Source organism: Abrus precatorius, unplaced genomic scaffold (assembly GCF_003935025.1).
Source record: "Abrus precatorius isolate BTA unplaced genomic scaffold, Abrus_2018 Scaffold8, whole genome shotgun sequence".
Lineage (NCBI taxonomy): Eukaryota > Viridiplantae > Streptophyta > Magnoliopsida > Fabales > Fabaceae > Abrus > Abrus precatorius.
This window is the reverse complement of record NW_020874428.1, coordinates 23,302,187-23,318,262: the sequence shown is the minus strand read 5'-3', so window position 1 is coordinate 23,318,262 and position 16,076 is coordinate 23,302,187. Positions and strand designations below refer to the sequence as shown.

General features: G+C 28.7%; 1 protein-coding gene and 1 non-coding gene across 2 annotated transcripts; both read left to right on the top strand.

Moving 5' to 3' along the window:
- The first annotated feature begins 7,858 nt into the window (after nucleotides 1-7,858).
- Nucleotides 7,859-7,932, top strand: TRNAV-CAC. The gene has a single exon. It is a non-coding gene; the product is annotated as a tRNA-Val (tRNA).
- Nucleotides 7,933-11,387: 3,455 nt separating this feature from the next.
- On the top strand, nucleotides 11,388-15,734 carry LOC113846116 (serine/threonine-protein phosphatase PP1 isozyme 4). Its single transcript, XM_027474035.1, has 4 exons — nucleotides 11,388-11,780; nucleotides 11,998-12,557; nucleotides 12,652-12,871; nucleotides 15,262-15,734. Exons 1-3 carry the CDS (start codon nucleotides 11,582-11,584, stop codon nucleotides 12,838-12,840), a joined length of 948 nt encoding a protein of 315 aa, XP_027329836.1. The 5' UTR covers nucleotides 11,388-11,581; the 3' UTR covers nucleotides 12,841-12,871; nucleotides 15,262-15,734.
- The last annotated feature ends 342 nt before the right edge of the window (nucleotides 15,735-16,076 follow it).

The window sequence follows — 16,076 nt, the reverse complement described above, 5'->3', positions numbered from 1 at the left end:
TTTATTCCTTCTACCAAAAGCAAATACTTTGGTTCTGTTTGTCTTCTATTTGACATGACATGCAATAAGCCAAAAATAAAAAATAAATATAGTTCCCTCATCATACGCACTTCACACTGAGGAATCATCATATTCAGTTACTTGCAAGGCATACATCTCTAAGTTTAACTTGACCCTCGTTCAGAAATTCATTAACAAGGAAAATTTTGTAAAGATAGTAAAAAGGATGTGTAAATTGAGTTTGCTGTGTATTGTCTTATTTTGACGTGTCAATGAGCTGAAGATGTATTAGCATAGTTGTTTTGAGACTTAAAATGCATTTGTGAGTGCATACCACGAATTTACAAAAATAAGTTAAGATCCTCGTAAGTTTCTTTTAGCTTATTATTAATTTTTCATATGATTTATTAAAATAAACTCTTTTTAGCTTAACCAACAAATTTCATGATCAAACTTATAATATAAAACACTAGTGAAATTCAATAAGTACTTAAATTGTTATCCAAACACTTTCAAGCATGAGAAGGAAATTAATTGAGCAATTAATACCAAGGAAAATGCCCACGTAGACCAACCAAAAATCATATTATTCCAAAGTTTGGACGGCCAAGAAATGCACGAGTGATGGAATTCTTGATGCTGTAACTGACTTTTTAGCTTTTAACTTTAAGTACATTACATCTAAGCAAATAATACTACGTGGATAGGAAAAATAATCATAATACTGAGACGTAGTTTTATTTATTCCAAAACAAATTTTAGTTTTTCAGCAAAGACCATGCTATCTATAATCATTTGCCTAAAAATCAAACTTATATGCTAGCTTCATCTGTTTATAGTAACTGCACCACATAAAAAGAAGACAAAAGTAGAAAAGAAAAGGGCCTTCTCAGGTTCCCCCATTAGAAGTGTGATCATCATTGTAAATTTGTAGAAGGGGCACTGAAAATTAGGAACTTCAAAAGCCAAGAGTAAAGAAAAAGCATTTTACAACCACGCCACCTTCCTTTTCAGGTTGTATGTATCATATATGAACTTTGCTTTTATGTAATAATAAACTATAATTGGACAATGGTAACCAACAGTCCTGTGACATTTCTCTTAGCCAGCAATATTGCCATAAAGTTGGAACCAATTATATTGTGCCCATACAATACAGATGATCACTATAATTGAGCTTCAAGAACGTTGGCAATTTTCTCTTTTGAACCTCTGGTTTCAATAGAATAAAGTGGATATTTGTTTTTTATCTCAAAAGTGGATATGTCACTGTTCTTTAATTGGCTCATAAAAATGGTCTATGACCTGAAGTTTTGAAGAATATAAACAGAAACTTATTGGCTTATAATATAGGTACATGACCTAAAGTTTTGAAGCATATAAACAGAAACAACTTATTTGGCAGCCTTAAGCTTTCTTCTATACCTAACCAGAAAAGTGCAGATTAATACTAAAATGAAAGCAAAGGAGAAGAAAAGCCATTTCATTCTCAAATCTCATCTTCAGATTTTCTGTACTAGAAAGACTTAATATCCGACTCAGATCACATGTTGGAGAGCACCTTGAGATACCCCTTTTCCCTTTTTCTACTTAAAATTGTAGCAGCATCTTGAAACTTCAAGGGGAGGTACATAGTTGATAATCAAGGACAAGAAAGTTGATCAAACTATATGCTTCCCAGTCTTTCTCTACTTTTTTTTATTTGCTATGTCAAATCCATCAAAAGTAAAAAATCTCAAAACATTGTTTTCACAAAACATTTTTAATTTTGGCAAGGTTTGTGCCCAAGTAACTAATACTAACTAATTTTCAAATTAGCACCAAGCAATTGGCATATAGTTCCTCTTTCCACAGAATTGTCTACTGTTATGGCGTTAAACAAATCAACATAGAATGAAATTTGGTTGTTAGTTTTTTACAAGTTTTCACTTCTACTCGCAGCATATGTACTATTTCACAGACTATATATAAAAGCTGATACTTATTATTTTTTTTAATTGTAAGTGTAGATTGTTTATACTAAATTTTTGTAATTTTTAAATTTTATTGGACTGTACATAGGAGATTTTCATGACTACCTGACTTTTCCAGAAACAGTCATTAGGAAATTTTGAATAAAACATAATCAATTTTGTAGTAATACTGGAAATCATAAAAAGATATTAAATATAGCATAAACTAAAGTATCACTACAACATAAGAAAAAAAAAATGTGCTCATATTCTTGCAGTTTGACAGGGCAGAAGGGGGAGGGAAGGAGAAAACTTTCATGTGCATGCAACCAGAGTTTAGATTGACAACAACGATGATCTTTTGATCTTCCCGAAGAAAATTTTCATTGATTTATATTATAATCAGTAGTTTGCCTTAACTTTTAGGAACATAACATAGTGAGCTTGTTGAGGATGCAAGCACAATAAAAGCAAATATAAATGATATATTCTTTTTTTAAAAATATTATCCATCTTATGACATCTTTGTTAATTTCTTATTTTATATATCTGCCAGAATTACCTAAGTCAGACGTTGACTTCACTTATCCCTGAGCAGTTACTATGTTGGTTCAGTCAATCTTAGAACCGGGAACGGTTAGAGTAAGTCTCCATATTATGTTTCGAGATTGTGTAGATCATCAATTTTAGTTTCTTAAATTTTATAAACCCTTTTATTAATTATTGAATTTGCAAAATGATATTCACTTTAGTTTTTTTTTTTTTTAAACATAAAAGGACAATAAAAAGAATTGAAATGAATGACTTCTTATAAGTTAGGTATCTAGCAGTTGGAAAGAAACAAACTAAATCTCTATCCTTTATTTTATATTAAAAATTTAACAAAATTAATAAAAGAAAAAAAAAGTTGAGTCATTAGATGGTAAATGCAGGAATGGTTACATGAATTCTGACCATAAACATGCAAGAACTAGCTTGAAAGTTTAGACGTAAAATTTCAATCACCTCTAAAGAAGAAATGGGTAGCTGTATTTGTGCATGATGCAAGTGCAACATACAAATATTTATACTGCGTTGCAAAAACGAATTCAAAGTTAAAATCAATGAAAATGTATCTATAAAGCAAAAGCATCCGAGATAGGATAATTACTGATTAGTGATTAGTTATATTTTGAATTTGACTAGGAAGATAAGCATGTTATGCTCAGTACTACTCATGATGCTAAGTTGAAAGACACATTAGGACACGAATATAATCACTCGTGACATCAATTGTGACATATAAATCATTTAAGTACAGACTAGTAAATCTTGATTTTTGCACTTGAATCATGAACTCCTTGCATGGGCCATTCAACTAAAGCACATAAACAGAAATTAAAAAAACAATCGTTTAAAAAAACCATGCTTGACAATTTAGAAGTGCCAATCAAATACAAATTCACTCTTCAACTTCTTTGCATGAGAAAATAAACTACATACGATTCTGACGTGCCACATACCATTTTATTTTTTCCTGATTCACTTACGACCGACACAAACAGACATCAAAGAATTGAAGTCAAAGCTATATGCCCATGTTAACAGAATTTTGCTTTGTCAATGGAACACACAACTGAAAAGGAACAGATTATAAATTCATTAGAACAACAACAGGGAAAGGGAATAAAAAAGAATGAAAGACGGAAAGCAGCGCATATGGTCCATAGTTGCTGAGCTGGTTTCCTTTGAAGAATCTCAAGGGTTGCAAATTTAAATTTGTTAAAGCAAATCCATTTTGGCAGAATCCCCTTTACAAGTGAGCCTATATATGCCTCCTTTTAGAACCACCTAGTTCAATATCATAATCCAACACTTTTTCTCTTTAGTATTAATTAAAATTCATGATGTTGCCACCTCTAAAGTAAAATATATATATATATATATATATATATATATATATATATACATGAAAAGTAAAAAGATAAAACCTATTCACCACTGGTTTAAAGTTAATTATATTTATAAAAATATTTAAATTCAAATAAGTGGTAAACAATATCTTACTTTAGAAAAACTAAAATCTTAAATAAAGTAAATTTCATTCTATATTTGATTAGTATTATTCCAAATTCATTACACATAAATTTCAATTAATAATACAAAAAATATATACATTTTGTTTATGGAGAATATCTTTTGACATGCTTACATGTCTATTGTCACTCCAATTAATATATATATATATATATATATATATATATATATATATATATTTGATATAGTTATAAGGAGAAAAATAATAGTATTTTAGACAAAAGTCGTTTAAAATATATAATCATTGTTTGTGAGATAAAATACTTTCCATTAATGAAACTTTGGGTTGTGAACGATCCCCTTGAGCTCTCCCATATGTGTTTCATGTTATAGATGAGGAAATATACTAGATGCTGAAAATCATAGTCCTCTGGCTAATACATTGTGAAACTATATATCATCAGGCCCCCACCAAGATACACATGCAGATGTGAGAAGTGCCAAAAGTATACAGATGATAAAGTCGAGCTATGGCATCACTCTTTCAGAACTTTTAGTCCAATGGTTGTGGTTCCATTTCATCCTAACAATATTTTATATTTACTCTCTGTTTATCATATATATTTAATTCACTCAAAATTAAAGTTGGATATACAGGCTTTATTTCGCGGGTTAGTTTATATTTTGAATAGATGTCCACAATATTATAAGCCTAAATCTTAAAATAAGTATTCTGTTTAATTCTGAATCAATGCGAGTTGGCTCATGTAAATCTGCAGATTAAATGAGATAAGCGTATGCATGAATTTGCTAGTCAATTCATTGACTCGCATAAATATATTTTTATATTAAAATGAATTAATAAACATTATTTATTTTAATATGTTTGTAGATGTGAGTGTTGGAACTTTTCTTTCTATTTTTTTTCATTTATAAAGTGTCTCAAATTTTCAAAAAATAAAATAAAATAAATTAGAGGCTGAAAGATATATAGCCTTTAAAATATGGGCTGAAACGGGTTATCCATCTATTCACGGGGCCACGCGGGACAGGACAGGATGAAGTTACTAGTGTAGCCCCCTTTACTCGAGATATACTCAAAACAATTTTTATTTTAAAACATTTAAATAATCTTAATATCTTTTTATTTTCATCTACCTCTCTTCTCATTATATCTCATTATTTGTTATATTTTTTGTTTCTTTTTTTTTTTTCATTTTAAGTGAAGACATCTTTCAGTTTTGTTCTAACATTTAAAACACTTTTTTTTTATCAATCACATCATCTCTTCTATCTAATACGTTTATCTCTCATCTTTCTTTCTTTTTTATTATAAAAAAATGTTATAAAAATAACATGACTCAAATAAAAATACTTAGTAAAGCGTAAGGTCTTTTACAAGGTTGATCTTTCTCAACAGTGTCCACTACAGAATGACCAGTAAAAATAATTCTTAATTACTATTCATGAAGTTAATGGGAAACTAGTTTCTAATGTCACATTGATATCCTACAAGTGGTCTTAGCAAAACTAAGCTAACAACTGGGATCTGCCTAAGAAAGAATGTCCAAACCTTAACAATCGTGGTTCTCTATTTGAGAGAGAGAGATGAGACAGAGAAAAGAGGAATGTTAGGAAATGATGCAACGTGTTGATGTCCAAATATCTCTTACCATTTTTCATCAAGTGTTTGATGACAAGAGTGAAAAAGTTCGTGTATTATTAATGGAATAATAATCATCCGATGATTATGTCGGTTATAGAGATGTTTGGGCTATGATGATAAAGTTGGCAAAAAATGAGGAACCCGTTAAGATTACACAAAACAAACTTTTATTATTTGTAGTGCTTATATGATCTAATTGATGTGGTAGAGACACATGGGATTATTCGGTTTAGATTTTGTTTTGTAGCAAAGTGGTGTCCCAATAGTTGAAGCTTGTGGGGATAATTTAGGGAGTACGTGATGATGGAGGATTGAAAGAGCAGTATCAGCCACTAACTCAAAAGTTAGAATTACAATAAAAACAACAACATTGCCCCACCTATAGAGCTAGAAGATTAAAGCCCCTATCAACCAATATGCTAATTTTATGATAGAATCTTAGACTACAAGATTAGTGATATCCTTGTACTTATAGAAAGTAAGGATTTGTGGTTTACAATCTCTCAAAGTCGTGTAAAGCATTACGCCACCTTCAAGATTTTAAAAACTGACAAGTAGATTAAGGAAGTCAAATATAAGGTTTTTTTTTCTGAATTATATTTTTATCATTATAAATATTGATTGTTTTATGATAAATTCTTATAATTTTTTTTTTTTGTTAGAATCTAGTCTCTAAAAAGTTGAAACTTTAAAATTTAATTTTTATCGTTAATTACCTTTCTGTTAAGTGCTGAGTTGGCTGATAAAGAGCTAATTTAAAACTCTACCTGACGTGGCATATTACGTCATTTATTTATTTTTATTTAAAATTTACAAATAAATTCTTAAACCTATTTTATATAATTATATAAAAATTCTCTAAATTTTTTCTTTTTTTTCTGGCAACCCTTGTCTCCCCCTTCTTTTCCCTTTTCCACATCCCTTTTTTGGCACCCTTCCTCTACCCCCACTCCTACTCATTTGTAAATATCAAAAATATATTTAGGAGTTTGTTTGCAATTATGTAATTTTAATTAATAAAATATTTTAAAAAAATGACATAGCATGTTATGTTGTGTCATGTAGAATATTAAGCTGACTCTCCATCAGTTAACTCAGCACTTAATAGTGAGGAGATTAACGAAAAAGACTAAATCTTCAATTTCTAACTTTTCAAAAATTAGATCTTAACAAAAAATTTTATAAAAATTTATCACAAAATGACTTACATTTATAGAGATAAAAATATATTTAAGTCTTTTTCTTTTAAGTAAGAAATCTTTAATTTTTTTTGTTAAATTGACATATTTTATACGTATAAATACCACTGCATCAACTCTTTGAATTTAAGTATAAGATATGTTTGATAAAGTAATTATAAATTAATCAATTAAAAATTGATAAATTAGTTGAAAGGTTAATAGATTAATTGGTTGAATAATGAATATAAGTTTAATTTGAATATAACATTAATTTTAAAATTATACTATTTATCAATTAAAATATATTATAAATATAACTTTTAAAATCAATTAATACAAATAATAATAATTTTTACTTATATGATAATTTATTATTAGATGATAATATGAAAACTATTTATTTTAGTGGATTTTAATTAGATGCTAAAAACATTTAGTAAAACTAGTTAATGAACTAACTAATAAAAGTAAAATAACATATAAAGATATATTTTATTACTTTATCTTAACTTAAAATTTGATAAATTATTTATTTATAAATAAATATCACCTTTCTTATTTTATTTTATTGTAAATAATTGATTACTTTCAATTTGTTACTATGATTATTTTTTATTTTTAAATATTTTATTAAAAATACAAATACATTATATTATAATTTTGATAATTTTATATTATATAAAATAAAAAAAGAATGTGATACGGAGAATATGTGATTTTGGATTTGTAAAATTAAAAAAAGGAAAGGGATGACTTATAAAAATAAAAAAAATAGCCAGGGCAAAAATAAATAAAATAAAATAAGTTAAAAATTTATAAGTTAAAACTGCATGAAGTAATATTGGAAAAAAAAACTATAATGAAATAAAATAAACTTTTACTAAAAAAATAAGTTAATCAAATAAGTAAAATACAAATATTTATCTTGTCAAATGTACTCTAAACTGTTAGTTTTGATATATCGCAAGTAAGTGTATTATACATAATAGAAATAATTTTAAAACAATATTTTATTATTATTAAAAATAAAATTGCATAAACTCGTCTGGGTGGTGTAGTTGGTTATCACGCTAGTCTCACACACTAGAGGTCCCCGGTTCGAACCGGGGCTCAAACATTAATTTTTATTGTTATTTTACATTAAACAATTATTAACAAGCCCATTAAACTTTTCTTTTATAAACAAAGCTTCATAATATATATTTTTTTTAATCTTATCTTCAACTGAGATTAAAAAAAATTATTTGCAGAAAAATAAAATTTTCATTTTATACATGTCAATGCTTCTCACTTGCAAAATACGAAAATATTTTTCAATATTTTATTTAAAAGAATAAGAAAGTGACTTTTATATATATATATATATATATATATATATAGATGAAATGTGAAATAGGAATAAATGAAATAAAAAAATGAAATGGGAAAGATGTAAATAAATTTTACAAAAAATGAAAATGATATATTATTTAGATGGATAGAAATAGAAAGGAAGGAAGTGAAAAAAAAAATTTCCTTGCATGTTTGAACGAGTGTAAAAGAGAATAAAAAAATGACATAAAAACCTTTTTATAATACTTTAAAAAATAGATTTGATTTGAAAAATTTTGAATTGTTTATTATATATTTTTATCTTAATATAAAATTATTAATTTTTTTATTTTTTGCTATAAAATATTAAATTAAAAAATTAAAAATTAGATTGCAGTTGCATTTCACAGTTGAAATGAGAATAAATGGTAAAGGTGAGGCTCAAGGAAATAGTAGCAATTTCATCCCTTAATTTCAGTTCATCCAAAGCAAGGAAATGTGCTAAAATTGTTCATTTGGGTCCATGCTCGTTTCCATCCAATGTCTTTAACTTGTGAATTATGGGCCTTCACTTGTCTTGTGATTCCAATGTTGGCTTCCTATTTCTATTGCTATTGGTTGTCCTCAAAATCACTCTTCATCTCTCTTTCGTGGCACTCATCAACTTATGCACACATCATGCCAAATACAACTACTCTTAAAAAATATCATTTTATTTTATTTTTTATATGATAATCTTATACTGTCTTGAATTTGGATCTCTTCAGCCAAATTCCACGTCACAAGTATTATTTGTAAGAAATAATTTTAGTCGATAATGTTTATAGTTTGATAGAACCAGCTCTTTTAATAAATTTTCAAAGTGCTTTTATTTAAATAAAAAACCAAATCTTTATTTAACAACCTTTGTCTATTTAATAAATAAATAAAACATAGCGTGAAAGAAATTTTTAAAAAGAAAAGGTGATAATTTATGTTTAACTATTAAAATAATAATGAGAAAGATATCATAGTTTGTGTTGAGATTATTATTATTATTATTATCCTAATTTTTTTTAGTCATATTTATCGATATTGTGCTGTTGCGAAAAATGTTCATGATTAAAAGCATTTACATTCTTATTATTTTATTCTTCATTTATTGGTATCTTCATCCAAATAAATATTTAAAATTCAATATTTAAGGTTGTTTGTGGGGACTTTATAAGAGATTCTTCCTTTATTGGTTTCATCTGAGTATAGCGCGCTTTTTGGTGATTAATGCGGTTTGAATATATTTTGTTATTTGAATAAATTATATTAATAATTAATTAGTTTTAATACTTTATAGAGTAAATTCTGTGTAAACATTTAAAGTAAAATACCTTTATTGTTTATTGACCTAATATAGTCATCATTTATAAAATAACTATATAACAAGCAGAATAGCGCTAGAAGCCAATTTTATACTGTTGTTGTGTCTGTGTCAATCAAAATTCACAACACATCACCAAAACATAATTTTGAGAATATTTAAGTAGTGTTCGGTTTAATTTATTTTATATTTTTCTTTTCTGTGAAAGAAGTTAGGCCAAACATAAATGTTTAATGAAGAAAATATTAGAAAATTAACTTTTAAGAAGTTAGTATTAGGAATTTAAATATCCTGTAAATTTAATATTTAAAAAAAATACATTATCCATAAAATTTCAACTTCAAAGATCAAATAAATTTATTTTTAAATTAAATTTTCTTAATTTCATTTCAATTTTAAAGTGAATAATCAAACATACTCTAAACCTACTATTTTGACACAAGCGTGTACGGCAACAAAATTTAAAGTAAAGGGAATAGTTTCATTCTCACCTAAATTTGTCCTCAAAAGTATCCGATATATTGACCAATTACTGATACTACCTTTATTAAAGTAACCAATTTCAATTTAGAAATTGAAAGATAACTAGAAAGAAATGGAGCCAAATATATAATAAGCACTATATTTGATTGGGAAAGGCAAATGAAATGAATTCCTACAAAAAATCAATAACTTGGGTTAGTTAGCTGTGGCATGGAATTCATTATAAGCTTGTATATATTGTACTCATATATTTGTGACTTGGTCAATGTATTATATATTTTATGTTAATTGGATGAGAAAACTTATATCATTGTTTCATAATAAATTATATATTTTTAATTATTTGGATGAGAAAACTTAGTCAAATATTGACATTAATCTTTTAGAACAATTTTTATTTTGTATTCATTGTAAAATTAAAATGATCAATTGCTCGTTTCAATAGAAAGAAAAATTGGAAAAAAAAAGTAAAAAAGAATGCAATTTAACTTAAGCTTAAGGAGGACATATAACTCATCTGTTAGAAACAAATAAAGATAAAATTATAAAATGAAATTATTAAAATATAATTTTTTAACACGTGTTTAATAATACATAAAATAATAAATAATATTTTTTATGTAGATCACAGCTTCAAGCAATCTCTTTCATGTAAGACATGTATCGGAGTATATTAATTAATTTTTTTAATAAAATATTAATTTATTGTCTAATTGACTAATTCTACTTTAAAAATATTAATTAGCATTTATCATAAAACTATTTCAACTTTCTGGTTATATTTTTGGTCGAGATTTCAACTTTCATATGGTTTCAAAATTGTCCTTGCAATGTCCTAGAGTTAGAGGACTCGGAGCACAAGAGGAACACCACACCTCAAGCCTTTTTCCCCTTTATTATCTTCAACACTGTCAATTTCCAAGAACAAAAAACTAAAATCAATAATTAAACACGATTACAGCCACAATGAAGCCAAGTTAACAATTCAATACGAAAAATCCACATAAAATTAAACACCAAAACTAGGAGTAACTTCTGAAAAGTGTCAGTGATCTTTGCCCTTTAAGATAAAGGTTTAAATACGCGTATAATTTTATAGTATATTATTTATAGATTATTTTTTATGTGAGTATTTTATTATATTTTAGTCTCAAATATTATAATATTATTAATAAAAATTATTAATTATTAAATTGTACATAATTAAAAGATTTATTAGCCTTTTTTAAATAAAAAATTAATTCATAAATAGGTGTAAGACTCCTTTTTTATAATTTGAATAAGTTTTATAATTAAATTTATAATATGAATTATTCATTTAAAAAATTAAATTAAGTTAAATTAAAATTTATATTCAAACGTAAATTCAGTCACGAACCAAATATATTTTGACTATAAATAAATAATACGTACATACAGCCTACATGTACATTGATACAGATGGAGAAAGAAAAGGAATAGTGAAGCGCAAACACAGACAGTAACGCAAAGACAGAGAGAGAACCAAACCAAGTAAAGAGAAGAGGCCCTCTTGGTTGATTCACCCCTTTTGCTTCGTTGTTGCTGAGAAGAGAAACGAAGAAGAAGAAGAAGAAAAAGAAGGGTTTGATCGGATTCGATGAGCACACAAGGGCAAGTGATTGAAGAAGCGGTTCTAGATGACATTATCCGCCGCTTAACGGAGGTCCGATTGGCCCGACCTGGCAAACAAGTTCAGCTCTCTGAGTCTGAGATCAAGCAGCTTTGTCTCGCTTCCAGAGATATCTTCCTTCACCAACCCAATTTGCTTGAACTCGAAGCCCCCATTAAGATTTGCGGTACCCCATTAGCCATTTTACTCTCCTTTTTCTCTTTAGGGTTTTAAAGTTACTTTTTTAATCAATGCATGTTTCTGGGTATCCTTCATTTGTTGCGAGTTCCAAACTTTTAGTTTTAGGGTATCCTTGCTAGTGATGAAACAAAATGTGTGTTACCCTTTTGGTTTTTAGGGCTTGTAAATTGTTATGTGGTTGAAATTTTTGTTTGCTTTTTCAGGTGACATTCATGGGCAGTACAGTGATTTGTTGAGGCTATTTGAGTATGGGGGTTTGCCTCCTAATGCTAATTATCTCTTTTTAGGGGACTATGTTGACAGAGGGAAGCAGAGCTTAGAAACCATTTGTCTTTTGCTTGCTTATAAAATCAAATATCCTGAAAACTTTTTCCTGTTGAGGGGGAATCATGAGTGTGCTTCCATTAATAGGATTTATGGATTTTATGATGAATGTAAGAGGAGGTTTAATGTGAGGCTTTGGAAAGCCTTCACAGACTGTTTTAACTGCCTTCCTGTGGCAGCACTTATAGATGATAAAATATTGTGCATGCATGGTGGTCTTTCCCCTGAACTCACAAACTTGGATCAAATCAGGAATCTGCCTCGTCCAACTGCGGTTCCTGACACTGGATTGCTTTGTGATTTGCTGTGGTCTGATCCAGGCAGAGATGTGAAGGGCTGGGGTATGAATGACAGAGGAGTCTCCTACACCTTTGGCCCTGATAAGGTGGCTGAGTTTTTGACAAAGCATGACTTGGACCTAGTTTGTCGTGCTCATCAGGTTGCTTGATGTATTTTTTACAATTATTGGTTATTTACCTTCTAAGTAAACTTAAGGTGCTTTGCTGGAAACTGACATTATTATTTTTTAATAGGTTGTAGAGGATGGATATGAGTTCTTTGCCGACAGGCAACTTGTTACAATATTTTCAGCTCCGAATTACTGCGGTGAATTTGACAATGCTGGTGCAATGATGAGTGTGGACGATAACTTGATGTGCTCTTTCCAGATCCTCAAGCCTGCAGAGAAAAAATCAAAATTCCCGATGACAAACAAGATGTGATGGTTGGCACGTCACTATATACGTAACTCAGGTATGGTTATTATTTACTTTTGTTTCTTATAGAATGGTATTATAAGTGCACTGACTAAACATACATTTCAAAATGTACAATATTGTTTGCGGGATTTCTGGTTTCGGTATTGGTAGTTATTTTCTTTCTTGAAGGAGATTGAAAAGATACAAAAAAAGAGGATATTTTGATTATTTTTTTATAATGGGACTGCATTGATTTATTTATAGTGACTATACCTGTTAAAAACCATATTTTTTTATACAAGTATTGAGCAAACATCAAACTATAAGGAAGCTCTTCTTAATTATATTTTATAATCTTGTTTTTTTTTTAATCAAATAACAAATACAATAAAAGGAAATCCTGTTACTGTTGCACGAAGTTTTTTGTATTATGATTTTAGTAGCTAATTTCTATGATGAAAATCTAGTTAAATGACTGAATTCTTTGCTTCTAGGCTCATTATCATAGGACATTTGTGGAATATATATTATTTGATGATGGTATTTTGAGACTCCATAGATTTTGATAGTGACCAAAAATCGTGTATTCTATTGAATTTTCTTAGTTTTTTTTTATGGGTGGTGTTGAAAATGGACAATTCAATGGTAAATGATTTTTTAGGTCTCAAGGTTCATAATTAATGCTGTTGGAGCTCTGAAAGTTGTTAATTCAAATCTAATAGAGAGATCACCGCAAGATTTGACAGCCTGCCAAAAGAACATACTATTGTACCTTCAAGCCAGTCAAAATTTGATTATACATTTAAATCAGCCTAGCCACCCATAGCCAAGTTAATCTTCTAGCCAGAAGGATCCTCAGAGAGAATATAGAGTTAAAACATCACTATCCTCCTCTGAATAGATAGCAGTATATAAGAATAGCATCATTAACAGAGTGAAAAAAACCATGATTTCATTTGAGCCAACTATGATACTGTTTTGTGATCCATATTCACCGTGCTTGATGTCTTCTGAATTAAAACACCAGTCACAAAGTTTTCAATCATCACTAAGCGAAAAAAAGGGGACAAGGGTCTCTTTGCCAAAATCATTACTAAAATCACACAACTAGTTTGCCAAAATAACAGTCACTAAAAGAGTAAGTATATTACATATGTGGCCAGTTTTGTGGCCTGTTTGTTTAAGTTTAATAAAAGTGATTGTGTGATATAGGTTTTTTAAGAGCTTGTGCCTTGTTCTCAGAAGCTTTGTTAGATATCCCCAAATATCAATAGTTAGTTACAATTTAACTATAGTAGAGTATCAATAGTTAGTTAGAAACTTAGAACAATCAGTTATTTAGAGAGGTTGAAAGGATAGGGAGTTTAACTTAAATAGGAGGAGAGGATGGAAGAGTGGGGATTCAGTCATGTATCAGTTTAGAGAACTGAGCATTAGCTCTGTTAGACAAGGAGAAATCCTACGTGAACTTGTGAAGGGGGAACCCTTGGAGGAGAGTTCTCTTTCCTTTGTTCACAATTTCATTATTTTTTTTTGGTTTTGTAGACAAAATATTTTTTGGTAATTATAGTTTTAGATTATTTAGTTAATTTTGAACTAATCATTTTTTATTTTAAAATAAAATATTTTATTAAAATTAAATAGAATAATTTTTTGTAAAAATATCAAGGTTAAAGGTGGGAAAAAAGTAATAAAATATAAACTTAGATTGTATTTCAAGTAGTGTATGAAGTAAACAGTAAGCTAGTAAGATAAACTCACCTGTCAGCTATCTTATTTATAGCTAATCAAATTAAAGATTTTATGGTCTACTTTGAAAAACCTCTCCCTCACCCGAATAAACGAAAAACCAATATTCATGAAAAAAAATGTGCTTGAGATTTATGAGTTTTCATATTGAAATAAAAACTCAATATTGTCATTTTTTGCCTATCCATCAAACTGCCGTTAGTGACCACAAATAAATGGGTTTTCTTCCAAGCATTGCATGGAAATATATAACACTGCCATTGACCTTGACAGTTTGTAAGGCATGCCAAAATCCCTTCTATACAAACCCAGTGATAGTTAGCAGCAGCTTTGTTCTGTTCTTTTTCAGATATGCCTTGCGAATGTTCTTTTGTTCCATTCTTTTCTGTATGTGATAGTTTTAGTTTTGTTTATAATTTTCTGTGGCCTGTATAACAACTAGGTCAAACTGAACTGAAGCATGTTTATTACTAACTTTGTCTGTAAATTTCTATATGCTTTTAATGTATATGGCATTAATTTTCTTTCTTAAAATATCTGGACTCTGGGAATAATAAATCCCCGCATTTGGCCCCCGCTGTTGAATGCTAAGAGAAGCTCCTTTCATTTTTCATGTTAGCATCCAAGCGCTCAATTCAGCTGTTGTGTGTTAACCATTAAATCAGTCATTTTCATTTTTTATTTACTCTGATGCAGATGCATTCGGCGAGTTAAATTATATCCTAAAGAAGTAGATTGCATGGCTTTTAGTTCTTCTATCTATTCCAAGGTGATGACGAGCGAGTTTAATGCTATAACCCGTCCAGTGAGGCAGTGAGCATAAGGTAGTGGTCATAGGATATTAAGCACTGCTGGATGGCCATAAAAGCAAAGGTTTTTTTTTATCCTTCTTTTCATTTTTCATAATTATTCTACCACACAATATGTACATATGTGTGTTGTAGATGCCATGGAAATGATCTCCTTTGCTCTAAAAGGTGGTCTTAGATTGTCAATTTACACTGACGGTAGAGCAGCTTGTGGTGATGATTCTGGCCAATTTTATTCAGTTAGTAAAGATGCAATTGCTGGATTTTATGGTTTCATACTGGTCTGTGTTTTTTTCTGTTGGATCAAGATATCATTCGGAGAATGTTTACTTTTACCATTCACTTACCTATGGTTTTAAGTATAGACTAAAGAATATAGATATAAGTGTCTCTTTATATTGGCTTTAGTTATGAATGTTACGTTTACTTTTAGTTATAGATATAGGCCCAAACTGAATTGTGGCTATGGTTATAGATGTATTTATAGAAGTCTTGATGTCGACAAAATACATGTTCTTATGTTATAAAAGCTATTTTTTAAAAATTGTCTTATACATATTAACAATATATGTTAATTAATCCGTTCAAACAATCTGAGAATGTTTCCTTTCTATTTCTGACTTTGTTTTTCATTGATTTTTCTCATATTTTTAATTAATAAAAAAACATTTTTTTGGATTATAAATAAGTTTATCTCTATAT